Below are 14,508 nucleotides of genomic sequence, written 5' to 3'. Positions count from 1 at the left end.
ATTAATGAAAATACCTGAGTACGAACTAAATGATCGTGTTGATAATCAATTACTGAAGGCAGTGGAGTTTGACTTCTGTTTACTTGATCTTGCTTTGCTTTTTTTGAGATCTACAAATAAAAAATGGTTAGGTTCATGTGTTTCAAACAAAATGCAAGATAAACCTAGGCATGTATGTGTTCCAAAATTATGGGAAAAGAAAAAATGAATGAACCTGTTTTTTGCGTCTACTTGTTTTGGCATTGTTATCACTTGTTGGCTCATTTATTACTTGTGACTTCTTCTTCTCAGCTTGTTCAACTGCTGGCACCATTCTGCTAAACCGTGGTCTCCCTTTACGTGCAACCTTAACAGGACTAAGCAAAATATTACTTTGCAACGTCGAATCTTCATTACTTTGAACGACCTCATTGCAGCTAGAAGATGCAATTGAAATGAGACTTAATTTACGGCATTCCTCTTTTAAAACATCAATTCCTTTCATTGCTGTAGTGAAAATGTGCTTGCTTTTTGATCCGAGTGATGCCAATTCATCTAAATTCTTGGACAAATTGTTATGTCTTTCATCATCAGAGTTTCCACCAAAATTGTCGTAACTACTCTTAAACAATGTGTATTTTCGCCTTAGATCCTTCCTCCATCTCGGAAGAAAAAATCTTGGTGCCAATGTTTCAACTTTTTTTGACAATAGTACAGAAATGACATGCCTACACAAAATACCTCTTGTTTCAAACAATGCACAAGTGCACTTCACTTCTACCCCCTCTTCATTTTCTTCATTGTAGTAAACGCAATGTGATACGTCTTTCATATTTCTATTAATGACACCAACTTCAATCACTTGAAAGGTAGAAATTGCACCTTCATATGTAAGACAAGAGTTATTACAACCCACAACTTTCATAAACTCCCCTTGAATTTCTTTGAACTTTGCATTGGTGTACACATCTTGAAATTTCGCCTCTAAAGGATAGGAAGAAAAACATGGAATCATGCGATTAAACGAATCGAAATCAGCTTTTTTCTCTTTCTCAACCATTCTCTTCAAACCATTATCAAATTGATCAATGAATTCCTTTAATGTAGTTCGTGAGTGCACATAACCATCAAAAAAAGCATTCATACTTTCACTCCGTTTTGTAGTATTCATTCCGGCCCAAAATGTATCTTTCATATATGCCCGCACCCAAAAAGTCCTCTCATTATATAACCCATTAAGCCATGCATTTTCTTGAAGTTTATAAGTCTCAAATAGACTTTTCCAATTTTCTTCGAATTCATCACAACTTTGAGAATCATACAAACAAACATTAAATGCACTCTTAATGCCATTGAATTGAGCATGTGCTGCAAACTTTTCTGGTAGTTTTCTTGTAATGTGCCACAAACAATATTTATGTCTAGTTCTCTCAGCAAAAACTATAGCAATTGCATTTTTCATTGCCCTATCTTGATTTGTTATAATTGCACTTGGAGCTTTGTCATTCATGCATTCTAACCAAGAACTAAACAACCAAACAAATGTTTCAGTATTCTCATTTGATATTAACCCTGCCCCCAAAAGTATTGACTGACCATGATGATTCACATCTACGAAAGGAGCAAATGACATGTCATATCTATTGGTCAAATAGGTCGTGTCAAACGTAATAACGTCCCCAAAGAATTCATATGCTGCCCTACTTCGTGCATGTGCCCAAAATACATTTCGCAACCTACTATCATCATCCACATCTATCACATAATAGAACCCATCATTTTGCTTTTGCATTCTACTGAAATAATCACGAAGTGCTTGAGCACCTCCTTTGCCAAGACGGAGCTCTCATGCCTTTTCAATATAATTCCTACAATCTTCCTCTCCAAAAGTAAGTTGCTCATACCCCCCTTTTTCAACAACTAAGGAATTAAAATTCTTATTCAAACGTATTCCGGCCCGATCATTTAGCTCATACCTTCTTTTCACCTCAGCATCTATATTCTTATAACATCTAAAAAACCTTGATTTTTCTGGGCTTAAACAATGATTATGCTCCACCACAACATAACTCAAAAACGACTTTCCATCAGCACACAAGGTCGCACAAATCCTGGCTTTACATTGCGTTCTAATTATTTTTGGAACTGGCTTTGTACAATCACCTTTGCCTTTTTTTGGTTTGCCTTGGCGAATACATGTAAGGGTTATGTACTTGGGACTTCCATCTTTCCCCTTTTTTCCAGTTCTTTTTACCACACCAAAACCAACTTGCCGACCATACTTCCTATAATAGTCTTCCACTTCTTCCAACGAATCAAACATCATTGATTCTTTAGGTTCTTCAACTTTATCATTCACATCTATCATCTTGTATTGTGGCTCATTATCCTCCTTATCATCCAACTCTAAATCACATATTGCAAAAAAAAAAAAAAAAAAAAAAAATCAACTCAAATCAAATCAAATCAATAATATAGAGTTCAAATAAATAATGCAAAAGTTAAAAGCCTAACCAAATTCAGGTCCATCTTCGTCGGTTGAATCGTCATCATTTGAAACATCTATCATCTTGTATTGTGACTCATTATCCTCATCATCCAACTCTAAATCACATATTACAAAAAAATAAAAATAAAATAAAATAAAAAAATAAAAAAAAATCAAATCAAATCAAATCAAGTCAAATCAAATCAATAATATAAAATTTAGATAAATAATGCAAAAGTTAAAAGCCTAACCAAATTCAGGTCCTTCGTTGGTTGAATCGTCCATTTAAGAGAACAGAATGTGGCCTAGAATTAAGAGTGAAATAATAATAAGATAATATAATGCCAAGAGGCAAAGCGATATATCCCAAGTTTCATGTCAATGTCGCATAAGTATAAAATTAATGAGTATTCTACATGTTCACATAAATTATTAAATAACTATAGTATTTCCAAGTTTATAAATTAATCGACATGCTAATCACATATCTATTAATTTTGAAAGAGAGTTTAAGAACTAACAAACATAACTAACATAAAAGATGGGGTTGTAATGTAGGGAGGGATTATATTTATATTACGAGGAGTCAACAAACAAACACAAACACATACAGAGATTCACTATGAAGAGATTCAAAAATTTACAGAGTACTGTGTAAACAATGGGGGCAATACTGTAAGTTATACATCACTATAAAGGGAGGGTTCCAAAAGCCAGGGGCATTACCCCCCCCCCCCCCCCCCCCCCCCTCGGGCAAAAAAAAAAAAGAGTATAAATAGGCCTGTTTCGGGGAGTCCAAGAACAAGCAAATAAATCAGGCTCTAAAAACATGTTAAAGCATCGATCTCAAAAGCTTACACTCAAAAATTGGGTCAACAATATATATCAAGCACCTACTCATTTACCCCCCTTTCCCCCTAACGGCAAGCCTGCTGATTAATTGAAGACAGAGGCCTTGCACATGCAGAAGAAGAAAAAAAAAATCAAATGAGTGTTCTAGGATAACAGAACTTCACATACAAGACTCCAATAATACATTAGCTCTACTATCTACCTTGAAAGCCAAATTTTTGAATCTCATCTAAATATGACTACCTATCTCTCACTCCCTTTTTCCTTATACAAGTGATGTTATTAATGAAAAAAATGAGCACCTGCCGAGAGTGGAGCTTTTCTGGCGAGAGAAATATTTCCGGCGAGGGAATATTTCCGGTTAGGAAGAGATTTTGTACAAAGGGAGAGCCTTCTGGCGAGGGAGAGATTTACCGGCGAAAATGGACAACTTTTCCGGTGAAAAGTGAGATAGTCCGGCGAGAGAGATTTTCCGGTGAATATGGCAACTTTTCCGACAAACCATTCGTCTAAGAGAGATGGGGGACCACAAAAGGTTCTCAAATCTGAAAGGGCAATTTTTTTTTCTGGCTTTTTGTCTTTTTGAAATAGTGGAGAGAGAGAGAGACGCGGGATAAAAAATGAAAAAAAAAATAAGTAAAACTTTTCCAGCTGAAAAATGAAACGAATTGACTGAATAAAAAATTGAAAGCCACGTAGGCTTGGTGGGATGCTGGTGGGCACCCCAGCATTTCCCCAACTGTAAATAGCAGCAGCAGCGAAGACCAAAGTTCTGGCAGTAGCAGTCGGGAGTCGAGCAGACTGATGTCCTCCGGTGCAGTGTTCTCTGAGATTATGAATCCTCTAGCTCGGTAAAAGAAAGAGTGTAGCTGAACTTTTGGTATGCTCTTTTCTGGTGAGCCCAATTAATTTATAGTATCTTTTATTTAGAGTCATGATTGCGGACAAGGTCTAGAATTAATTCACTTTATTTCACAAGTCATGCAAGATGATATCGGTAATGCATGTATATGGTATAATGGCTTTTAGAATGGTAGAATATGTTTTGAATACTTATAGCATCTTATTAGAATATAAATAATTGTGTGATGTTAATTGTCATTCACAATTTCACACATTGTATTACCGACTTTTAATTTTTAATTTTTAGTATTAGTTTCTATTGTATGTATATTGATTTATTTTTGTATAAAAGTAATAACTGCGTTAGTCAACCACATAGAAAGTAAATTATCGCGAAACTTGTTGTACAATGAGCCTTTGGTAGCAATTTATAATCCTCAACTTGGTAACTAGAATTTTATGGATTTTTACGAAGTTAATAAGTATTGCCTTTGTTGTTATGTCAATAGAAATAAAAGATAACTTTGTTTGTAAGGTAGAGTAGGCATAATCCCGGTAATTGGTTAAAGGCGATCTATTGCAAAGCTGCTCTTTCCAGGGCAAGGTATTGGTTAAAGGCTAATGTTAACGAACAACACTTTATTCAGAATTTATTTGGAAGAAGTGATGTTTCAGGACACATTTGTAATTATCTATAGCACATTAAATTACAAATGTGTCATGGAGCATTACTTTTTCCGGATAAATTCCAGACAAAGTGTTGCTCCGTATCATCACTCATTAGTTAAATCGATGTCGGTGGTCCCACTTTCGCCTACCAAATTGACAAAACCGGTTAAATCTTTTAATTAATCGACTTTATAACGATATATATTAATTTTGACAATTTCGGTTAATTAGTTAATTTGGTTATTTCTGTAAAGTCGGTTAAGTTGTTTTTGGGCCAAGTATATTTTTATGGGCAAAATTCCAAATTGATTGTTTTGGGCTCAAATGGTTCCCCCCCCCCCCTAAACAAGTGTTATTGGATAGGTTTATAAGCACCTTTAACATATTCATTCTCTTAGATTATTACAAATTGTCACTAATATAGATGAAATTAAATGAGAATTGCTTAATATTGCTAGGAAGCTGCCCTACCATACTTTGACCTTTCTCTAGATGATGATACTAATAACCATATGTTTAAGTCGGATCGGTTCAGTTAACCGACAAAATAAAAACTATAACAATTAATGGAACTGACGTTGGTATAAATTTTTTATTTCAACTACCGACAACTGGAAGCCAGTAGACGCGGTATGCAGTTGATGATTGACGTAGCGGAAGACTAATGTACATAATTAATCAAAGAGCAGCGTCTTTGATTCTATAAGGAGAAGTGTATTCGTCTTCTACCCAAAAAGATAAAAACAAGCCTGCAAGCTAAAAGAAATATAAGACTCCGTAGAGTATTTGAGAGATAAGTCTCTGATTTGATAATAATTTAATTGATTTCTTTTGTTTTACATAATAAGCAAGCCTATTTATAGAAGAGAAATACTTGTAGAAAAAGTAAACCTAATCCTATAAAGGAAAAAATAAATAAAGCAAATTTAGTCCTAGTAAGTAAAAGAAATAAGTCTTAATTGTAAATAAGAAAATAAAATAAAAATATTGGCTTGACGATCAAGTATTTCATTTTGTACTTCTATTGTCTGAGAATAGGTAAACTTATAATCAAACAACGCTGCTCCAATATTATTTTTGACATTTTTTCTATTTTCGTTTTTACCGAAAATATTAGTAAATTCCGTCCTACATCAATGACGGTTTGGTGACGATCAGTAGGCGGTAATTAGATATTTTGCTCAGCCCTAGCTTCTTCTATTTATACACTACAACAATTTCAGCATTTTGACGCGTGTCTACAGTACCGGTTACTGTAGACACGCGTCCAATTTGACACGTGTCTAGGAGACACGTGTCAAATTGTAACACAGTAACATTTGGGAGCGTGTATGTTATACACGTGTCAAAATTGGACACGCGTATTACGTACACGTGTCCAATTGGACGCGTGTATAACATACACGTGTCCAATTGGACGCGTGTAATAATACACGCGTCCAATTGGACACGCGTATTAAATACACGCGTCCAATTGGACACGCGTATTAAATACTCGTGTCCAAATGGACACGTGTAATAATACACGTGTACAATTTGACGCGTGTAATAATACACGTGTCCAATTGGACAAGTGTATGTTATACACGTGTCCAATTTTGACACGTGTATTATTACACGCTCCCAATTGTTGATGTATTACAATTTGACACGTGTCTCCTAGACACGTGTCAAACAGTTATTTTTTCCCAAAAATATAATAAAAATAAAATAAAAATTGTTGTGTTAATTTTTTGAAACAAAAAAAAACAAAGAAAAATACTCCTTATCTTATTAACCATACAAATCTGTGAAAATACGGTGTACATAACTTATACACATAAAATTAGGTTTGAAAACTATATGCTATATGTAAATTCTATGCTTGGAATTTATAATTTTTAGGCTCATTATTTATATATATATAGTATACTAATAAATATGTAAACCCTAATATATATAGTATATACGATTAGGGTTAGAGTTTATTATCGATATATATATAGAGTATATACGATTAGGGTTAGAGTTTATCGATATATATATAGTATATACGATTAGGGTTAGGGTTTATAGGTATATATAATATATACACTTAGGACTATGGGTTATATATATATATATATATACAGTATATACGATTAGGGTTAGAGTTTATCGATATATATATAGTATATACGATTAGGGTTAGGGTTTATAGGTATTTATACTATATACACTTAGGACTATGGGTTATATATATATATATATATATATATATATATATATATATATATATATATATATATATATATATATTAAAATTGTACAATAATTTTATGTGAAAAATATGTTGACATTATTATTCATAAAATGTAAATATAGTATATACACTTAAACTTAGGATTTATAGCTATATATAGTATATATACTTCGGGTTAAGGTTTATCGATATATATATATAGTATATACACATAGGGTTAGGGTTTATAGCTATATATAGTATATATGCTTAGGGTTAGGGTTTATCGCTATATATAGCATATACACTTAGGGTTAGAGTTTTAGGGTGTATAGGTATATATAATATATACACTTAAAGCAATAATTTATAATTTAATTGATTTTACATTTTATGAATAATAATGTCAATATATTTTTCACGTGTCATTATTGTACACTTTTAAATATATATATATATATATATTTAATCATGAGCAGTTCAAAATTAGATTGTTTCGATGTATATAGTACATATACTTAGGATTATGATTTATAGCAATGTATATAGTACACGTACTTAGGGTTATGGTTTATCGCTATATATATTGTATATACTTAGGGTTAGGGTTTTAGGGTTTATAGGTATATATAATATATATACTTAAAGCTATGGGTTATAATTTAATTGATTTTACATTTTATGAATAATAATGTCAATATATTTTTCATGTGTTATTATTGTACACTTTTAAATATATATATTAAATCATGAGCAGTTCAAAATTAGATTGTTCCGATATATATAGTACATATACTTAGGATTATGATTTATAGCTATATATATAGTACATTTACTTAGGGTTTAGTTTTATAGCTATATATATATATATATAGTATATACTTTTGGATAGAGGATTAGGGTTAGGGTTTATGACTAGATATATTTTACGCCACCCTCATGATTATAGTTTATAGCTATATATAGTCTAGCACTTAGGGTTAGAGTTTAATTTTATGATTAGGTTTTAGTTTCTATTTTCTATTTTTTATGGTTTTAGGTTTTAGTATATATACTAAGTGTTAGAGTTTGAATTTATAGTTTACAGTTTAGGGTTTAGGGCTGCATGGGCTGCATGGGTTTGTATTTGTATTTAGTTGAATAAATTATATATATATATTTATTCATATATTATTTTATATAATATTATAATATAATTTTTTTCTAAAAAAAAAATCTACAATTTGAGACGTGTATTAAAATACACGTCTCCAATTGGACACGTGTACTCTGTACACGTGTCCAATTGTTTGGCAAGGTCTGGCGCGCGAGACTTCTCCCGCGCGCCACCTGGCCAAAAATCCTGCACGTGTTTTCAAATTTTTAATTTTTGAAAATTAAAATTTATTTTATATAATAATTTATATATATATATATATATATATATATATATATATATATATATATATATATATATATTATATAGAAATGGGTAGCTTCCCTCTCTTACGTTCACTCTCTCTCTCTCACTCTCTCTCTCTCTCTCTCTCTCTCTCTCTCTCTCCCCCGTACGTCGAACTCAGCCGGCCGGCGTGGTGACCGTCGGCGCACGAGCATCTCTCTCTCTCACCGACTCTCTCTCTCTCTCTCTCTCTCTCTCTCTCTCTCTCTCTCTCTCTCTCTCTCTCTCTCTCTCTCGCTCTCTCTCTCTCTCTCTCTCTCTCTCTCTCTCTCTCTCTCTCTCTCTCTCTCTCTCTCTCCACCGGAACTACTCTCCGGCAGCTCCTTCTCCGGCCGTGCGTGATTTTGCTCCGGTATTTCCCTCATTTGCTCTCTGTGTATACCGGTTTCTACATATAGCATTTTGGTATATTTTGCTAACGTCGATTTTTTTGGTTTATTTTGTTCCTCCAAATATGCAGATATATACCTGCATAATTTGTCCATAGACCCAATTTGGCAGTGAGTATAATTTCCCTCATTGTTTGTATTTAATTTTTTTGTCCATGTTCTGCATATTTTTCTCCATGTCCGGCCGAGTATTTTTCTTGTGATGATATTTTTTTTGGTATGTTATTTTATTGCAGTGTTACTGAATTTTTATACATATAATTTTGTTTTTGCTTTTTTTGTAATGGACTCCTGCATTTGGGTTTTGGTGTTTTTTCCTAATATATATATATTTGGTTAGTTTTTTTTTGATGAAATTTTTGTGTACATCTTGGTATTTTTTTGTGTCATTTAGGGTTTTATTTATTATTATTATTTTTTTTATGAAGCTTTATACTTTTACACTATGTTGTTGTGTTTATTTTGTTTTTAATTTTTTTTGTTTTAAATGTTGATTTGAGAGGTTTTATATATATTTATTGTAATGTGTTATTATGAATTCATGAGTTTTTTTTGTTCGTGGAAAAAAAATCAAACAATATCGCATATTAGTTTAACGTTTTAAACCAACGATGACACTTTTGAAAACGATAAATGGAAACAAAAAAGAAAAAAAAAAAAAAAACAAACCATTGGTTTGAATATGGAAGAAAAACAATTAAATTGACCGTCTACTTTTTAAGAAAAACCCAAACTGTAACCCTAAACTTTAAATCTGATAACCGTAAAACCAACACAAACCCTAAAAAAAAAAACACTAACACTTTCTAAAAAAAAAAACCCTAACACTTTCTAAAAAAAAAAACCCTAACCCTAAACCCTTTAAAAAAAAAAAAAAAAACCCTACACTTTCTAAAAATAAAATACCCTAACCCTAACCCTAAACACTTTACCCCAAAAAAATTAGAATCCTACACTTTCTAAAAATAAAAACCCTAACCCTAACCCTAAACACTTTACCCAAAAAAAAAAAACAATCATACACTTTCTAAAAATAAAAACCCTAACCTTAACCCTAAACACTTTACCCAAAAAAAAAAAAAAAAATCCTACACTTTCTAAAAAAAAATACCCTAACCCTAACCCTAAACACTTTACCCCAAAAAAATTAAAATCATACACTTTCTAAAAATAAAAACCCTAACCCTAACCCTAAACACTTTACCCAAAAAAAAAAATAACAATCATACACTTTCTAAAAATAAAAACCCTAACCCTAAACCATAACAAACCCTAAACCCTAACAAACCCTAAACCTAAACCCTAATCGCTTTAAAAAAAAAAACCTAAAACCCTAAACCCTAACCCTAGACCCTAACAAACTCTAAACCCTAAACCCTTATAACAAAAAAAAAAAAAACTAAAACCATAAACGTTAACCCCAAACCATTAAAAAAAATTAAAACCCTACACTTTCTAAAAAAAACTTACCCTAACCCTAACCCTAAACATTTTACCCAAAAAAAAAAAAAAAATCCTACACGTATGAGGCCAAAAAGTTGTTGCCTCCTTGCGATGAGGCACTACCAGATAACACGTATGAGGCCAAAAAGTTCCTAAGTGGCGTGGGTCGGGGGTATGAGAAGATTCCGGCGTGCCGTAATGACTGTATGTTATTCTGGAAAGACAATAAAGAATTAGATTCATGTACCGTATGTGGAGAGTCTAAGTGGAGGGCTGATACACATGTAGATGATGATGGTGAGATCATATCAGCGAGAAAAAAACGCCCGGTGAAGATCTTGAGGTGGTTTCCACTCATCCTACGGTTGCAGAGGTTATTCAAGTCTGAGCATACTGCGCCCTATATGAGATGGCATGCAGAAGGCCGCACTAGGGATGGCGTATTGAGGCACCCGGCCGACGGTGAGGCATGGAGATCGTTTGACATTTTACATCCAGATTTTATGGCAGAGAGTAGGAACGTTCGGTTTGGTTTGACAGCAGATGGATTTAATCCATTTGGGAACATGAGCACATCCCACAGCACATGGCCCGTAATGCTTGTGCCGTACAATTTGCCACCTTGGATGTGCATGAAACAGTCGTCCTTCATCCTTTCCCTGGTTATCCCTGGACCGAGCTCACCAGGTATGGATATTGATGTTTACCTTCAGCCATTGATTGATGAGTTGCTGGAACTGTGGAATGTAGGGGTACGAACATTCGATGCTTCAAAGAAGGAAAATTTTATTATGCGATCCCAGTTGATGTGGACGATAAACGACTTGCCAGCGTATGCAGATTTATCTGGTTGGCCTAACAGGGGTACGAAGGCATGCCCTTGCTGTATGCAATCGACGCGTTCTATACGCTTAAAGAACGGATGCAAATTTTGCTATATGGGGCACAGGAGATACCTACCGCCAGAACATCTGTGGCGGCTGAACAGGCGGACATTTGACGGTACTGAAGAATTTGACAGCGCGCCGATTGTGCCATGCGGAGACGAGGTTCTCCAACAGTTGGACGGAGTTGCGTTTGGGGATGAGACCGCGGGTAAGAAGAAGAAACGGAAGAAGCGGAAGAAGGGTGCAGGGAGTTCCGATGTTATATGGAAGAAGAAAAGTATATTTTTCAGATTGCCGTATTGGAAAGACAATTTGCTTCGGCACAATCTTGATGTTATGCACATAGAGAAAAATGTCATGGACAATATACTTGGCACTATTTTGGATATAAAAGGGAAAACGAAGGACAACTTGGCAGCTCGGCTGGACTTGCAGGAAATGGGGTTGAGACCTAAGTTGCATCCGTTCACGGCCGCCAATGGTAAAACGTATATTCCCGCTGCCAGTCACACCATGTCTAGAGAGGACAAAGAAAATTTTCTGAAGGTTCTTCGAAATGTGAGGGTCCGGGAAGGATACGCCTCGAACATTTCACGATGTGTTCGGCTGAAGGACCGTACAATTTCCAGCTTGAAAAGCCATGATAGCCACATACTGATGCAACAGCTTCTCCCAATTGCACTGCGTAAGTCATTGCCTGATAAAGTTGTTAGACCTCTTGTGGAGATTTCTGCATTTTTTAGAGGCATATGCTCAACAAAGCTATCACAAGAAGATATGGACCGACTGCAGGGTGACGTCTGTATCACTTTGTGCAAGCTAGAACAGATATTCCCTCCAGGGTTTTTTACCAGCATGGTCCACTTGGTCGTGCATCTTGTGCGCGAGTGTAGACTGGGTGGACCCGTGCAGTATAGATGGATGTACCCAGCAGAGAGGTAAAATTCGGTGTAATATGTAAATATATATTTTTATTTAATTGTAACCCTAATTGACGACAATTAAATTGTCGTGTATGTGTTTACACCAGGAGTCTGGGGAATTTCAAATCTAATGTGCGCAATAAAGCAGTTCCTGAGGGGTGCATTGCGGAGGGGTACATAGCGACCGAGCTGGTAACGTTCTGTTCAAGGTATCTGAATAACGCACCAACATTCCACAACAGACCTCAGAGAAATCCTGATGGATCCAAGGGGGCGGGCACGCGTGTTACCATGAACCGGTTGATAATGCACCAGATTCATCGTTATATTGTGTTCAACTCTGAAGAGTTTCACAATTTGCGGACGTAAGTAGTCCTAACCTTATATTTAGCAGAATTCGAATAAAAGTATTAATAACAATTATTACATAATTGTATACGTTGAATGTAGGATGCACAAAGACGCGCTTAGGCGATCATGCACTAGAGGTCGCATTATGGAGGCTCTTATTGAAGCACAACATCATGAGCAGTTCTGCGAATGGTACCGTGCATATGTAAGGAAATAGTTGTAAATTTGAAATTGGATAAATTTATGCGGGTTCAATATAATTACCCAATGTGATGTTTAATATTTGTAATTAAAACATAGGTCGATGGCCTGGACGATCAACGTAGGGAGGAATTGGGCCACAAGTTGGTTATGCGTTGTAGAGGGCTAAAGGAGACAGCGGTCAAGTACAACAGGTACGTGGTAAATGGAAAATTATTTCGCACGCTTGCTCATGATGTGGGAAGGAGGACTCAGAACAGCGGCGTATGTGTTCCTACCGTTGAAGGCGAAACGTACTACGGGCTGTTAACCGATATATTTGAGGTCGAGTACTATGACAGGACTACGTACGTCCTATTTAAGTGCAATTGGGCAGACCCCACAATGGACAGAGGATTCACAATAGACGAGTATGGCCTAGTGTTTGTCAACTTCAATCACCTCGTCCACAGGGGAGAACAGATTCAGGACGAGCCGTACGTGCTTACATCTCAGGTGGATCAAGTATTCTACGTAGAAGATGGAAGGAACCCAAATTGGGTTTGTGCGGTTAGGACCAAACCGCGTAACATGTACGACGTTGGACATGGGGATGCGAGTAATGAGGATGGTACAACCTACCATGAGTGCGTACCGCTCGTACTAGCCACTGATGACCTACCAGATATGAATGATGAATTCGAGTACGACAGGCCCGACATAGATCCGATTGAAGCTCCCGTGATACAATGATTGATGTATTTGTTGTAAGTATAATTAGCTTGAACTCAATACACTTGACTGATATATATATTGTTTGTACAATTCGCTTGTACTCAATACAAATTTTTATTATTTGCATAAATTTCGTTGTATAATTTGCATGTTCATTAAAAATATATTAAAAAAACATATTCTAATTAATTTGTCTGCATTTGTTCGCAGGTATTGATGGACCAGAGACCCCCTCATTATGCGTATCGGGCACCTAGCCCACCTGTGCCCCCATGACCACGCCCACTGTTTCGACGGCATTGTATTCTGCAGCGTGGCCACACCACCCAGACAGGGCTTATAGACCATTGTTGCCGGGTACGGTGGCCGTACCCACGTCAGATCACGGGCAGACCAGCACAGCTGGACCTTGCAGCTCTCCATTGTCGGAGCTGCCGACATTATCTCAGATAGGGTTCACCCAACCGGGTAACGCCTATCGATGGTGGGTGCGAGAGGGCCCCGGGCCACAGGGTTATGCGCCGTACTTTCCGTATACGTATAGTGGACCTATGACGTGTAACCCTGATAGTGAGACGCCGGATGGTAGATTTCCACTGTCACAGACCGGGGAGATGCAGATGCCGGCCGTGGGGTTGGGACAGATACCGGCACAGGCGGCGATGCATGGCCAGATTTTGGGGGCGAGACAGATGCCAGCATCGGGGGCGAGTCAGGGCCCGGGGCATGTAGAGAGCCAGATGCCTTTATCTGGTGAGAGCCAGGTGCCACTTTCCGGTGAGAGTCAGATGCCAGATGTGGGGGGAGCCAGAGTACCCATGAGGAGGACGTTGCGATGTTGGGTACCGATCAGTTGGCCCCCGGTAGTCCCCAGGATATGGATTCAGATGATGATCAGCAGGCTCCACCAGCCGGAGGGATTGGCGAGGAGGTTGCGGGCGACCCAACGACCCAACGCATAGGGATTGCGCAGATTCGGTTGATGGGTAAGTACATATTTAGACATCCTTAAAACTCATATTATGTTACCAAAATATTTTTTTTTTGTTTAGAAAAAAATAACTATTTGATTACAAATTGTTTATATATATATATATATATATATATATATATATATATATATATATA

General features: G+C 36.1%; 1 protein-coding gene across 1 annotated transcript; it reads right to left on the bottom strand.

Moving 5' to 3' along the window:
* Positions 1 to 1,825: 1,825 nt before the first annotated feature.
* Positions 1,826 to 2,585, bottom strand: LOC133861675 (protein FAR1-RELATED SEQUENCE 4-like). Its single transcript, XM_062297460.1, has 2 exons — positions 2,494 to 2,585; positions 1,826 to 2,385 (listed from the first exon to the last, which is right to left on the bottom strand). The coding sequence occupies exons 1-2, from the start codon at positions 2,546 to 2,548 to the stop codon at positions 1,826 to 1,828; spliced, it is 615 nt and encodes a 204-aa protein (XP_062153444.1). The 5' UTR covers positions 2,549 to 2,585.
* Positions 2,586 to 14,508: the final 11,923 nt, after the last annotated feature.

The sequence above is a fragment of the Alnus glutinosa genome, chromosome 2 (genome assembly GCF_958979055.1).
Source record: "Alnus glutinosa chromosome 2, dhAlnGlut1.1, whole genome shotgun sequence".
In the NCBI taxonomy this organism is placed as follows: domain Eukaryota; kingdom Viridiplantae; phylum Streptophyta; class Magnoliopsida; order Fagales; family Betulaceae; genus Alnus; species Alnus glutinosa.
The sequence above is the reverse complement of the archived record's forward strand: the minus strand, read 5'-3'. Positions and strand labels throughout refer to the sequence as shown.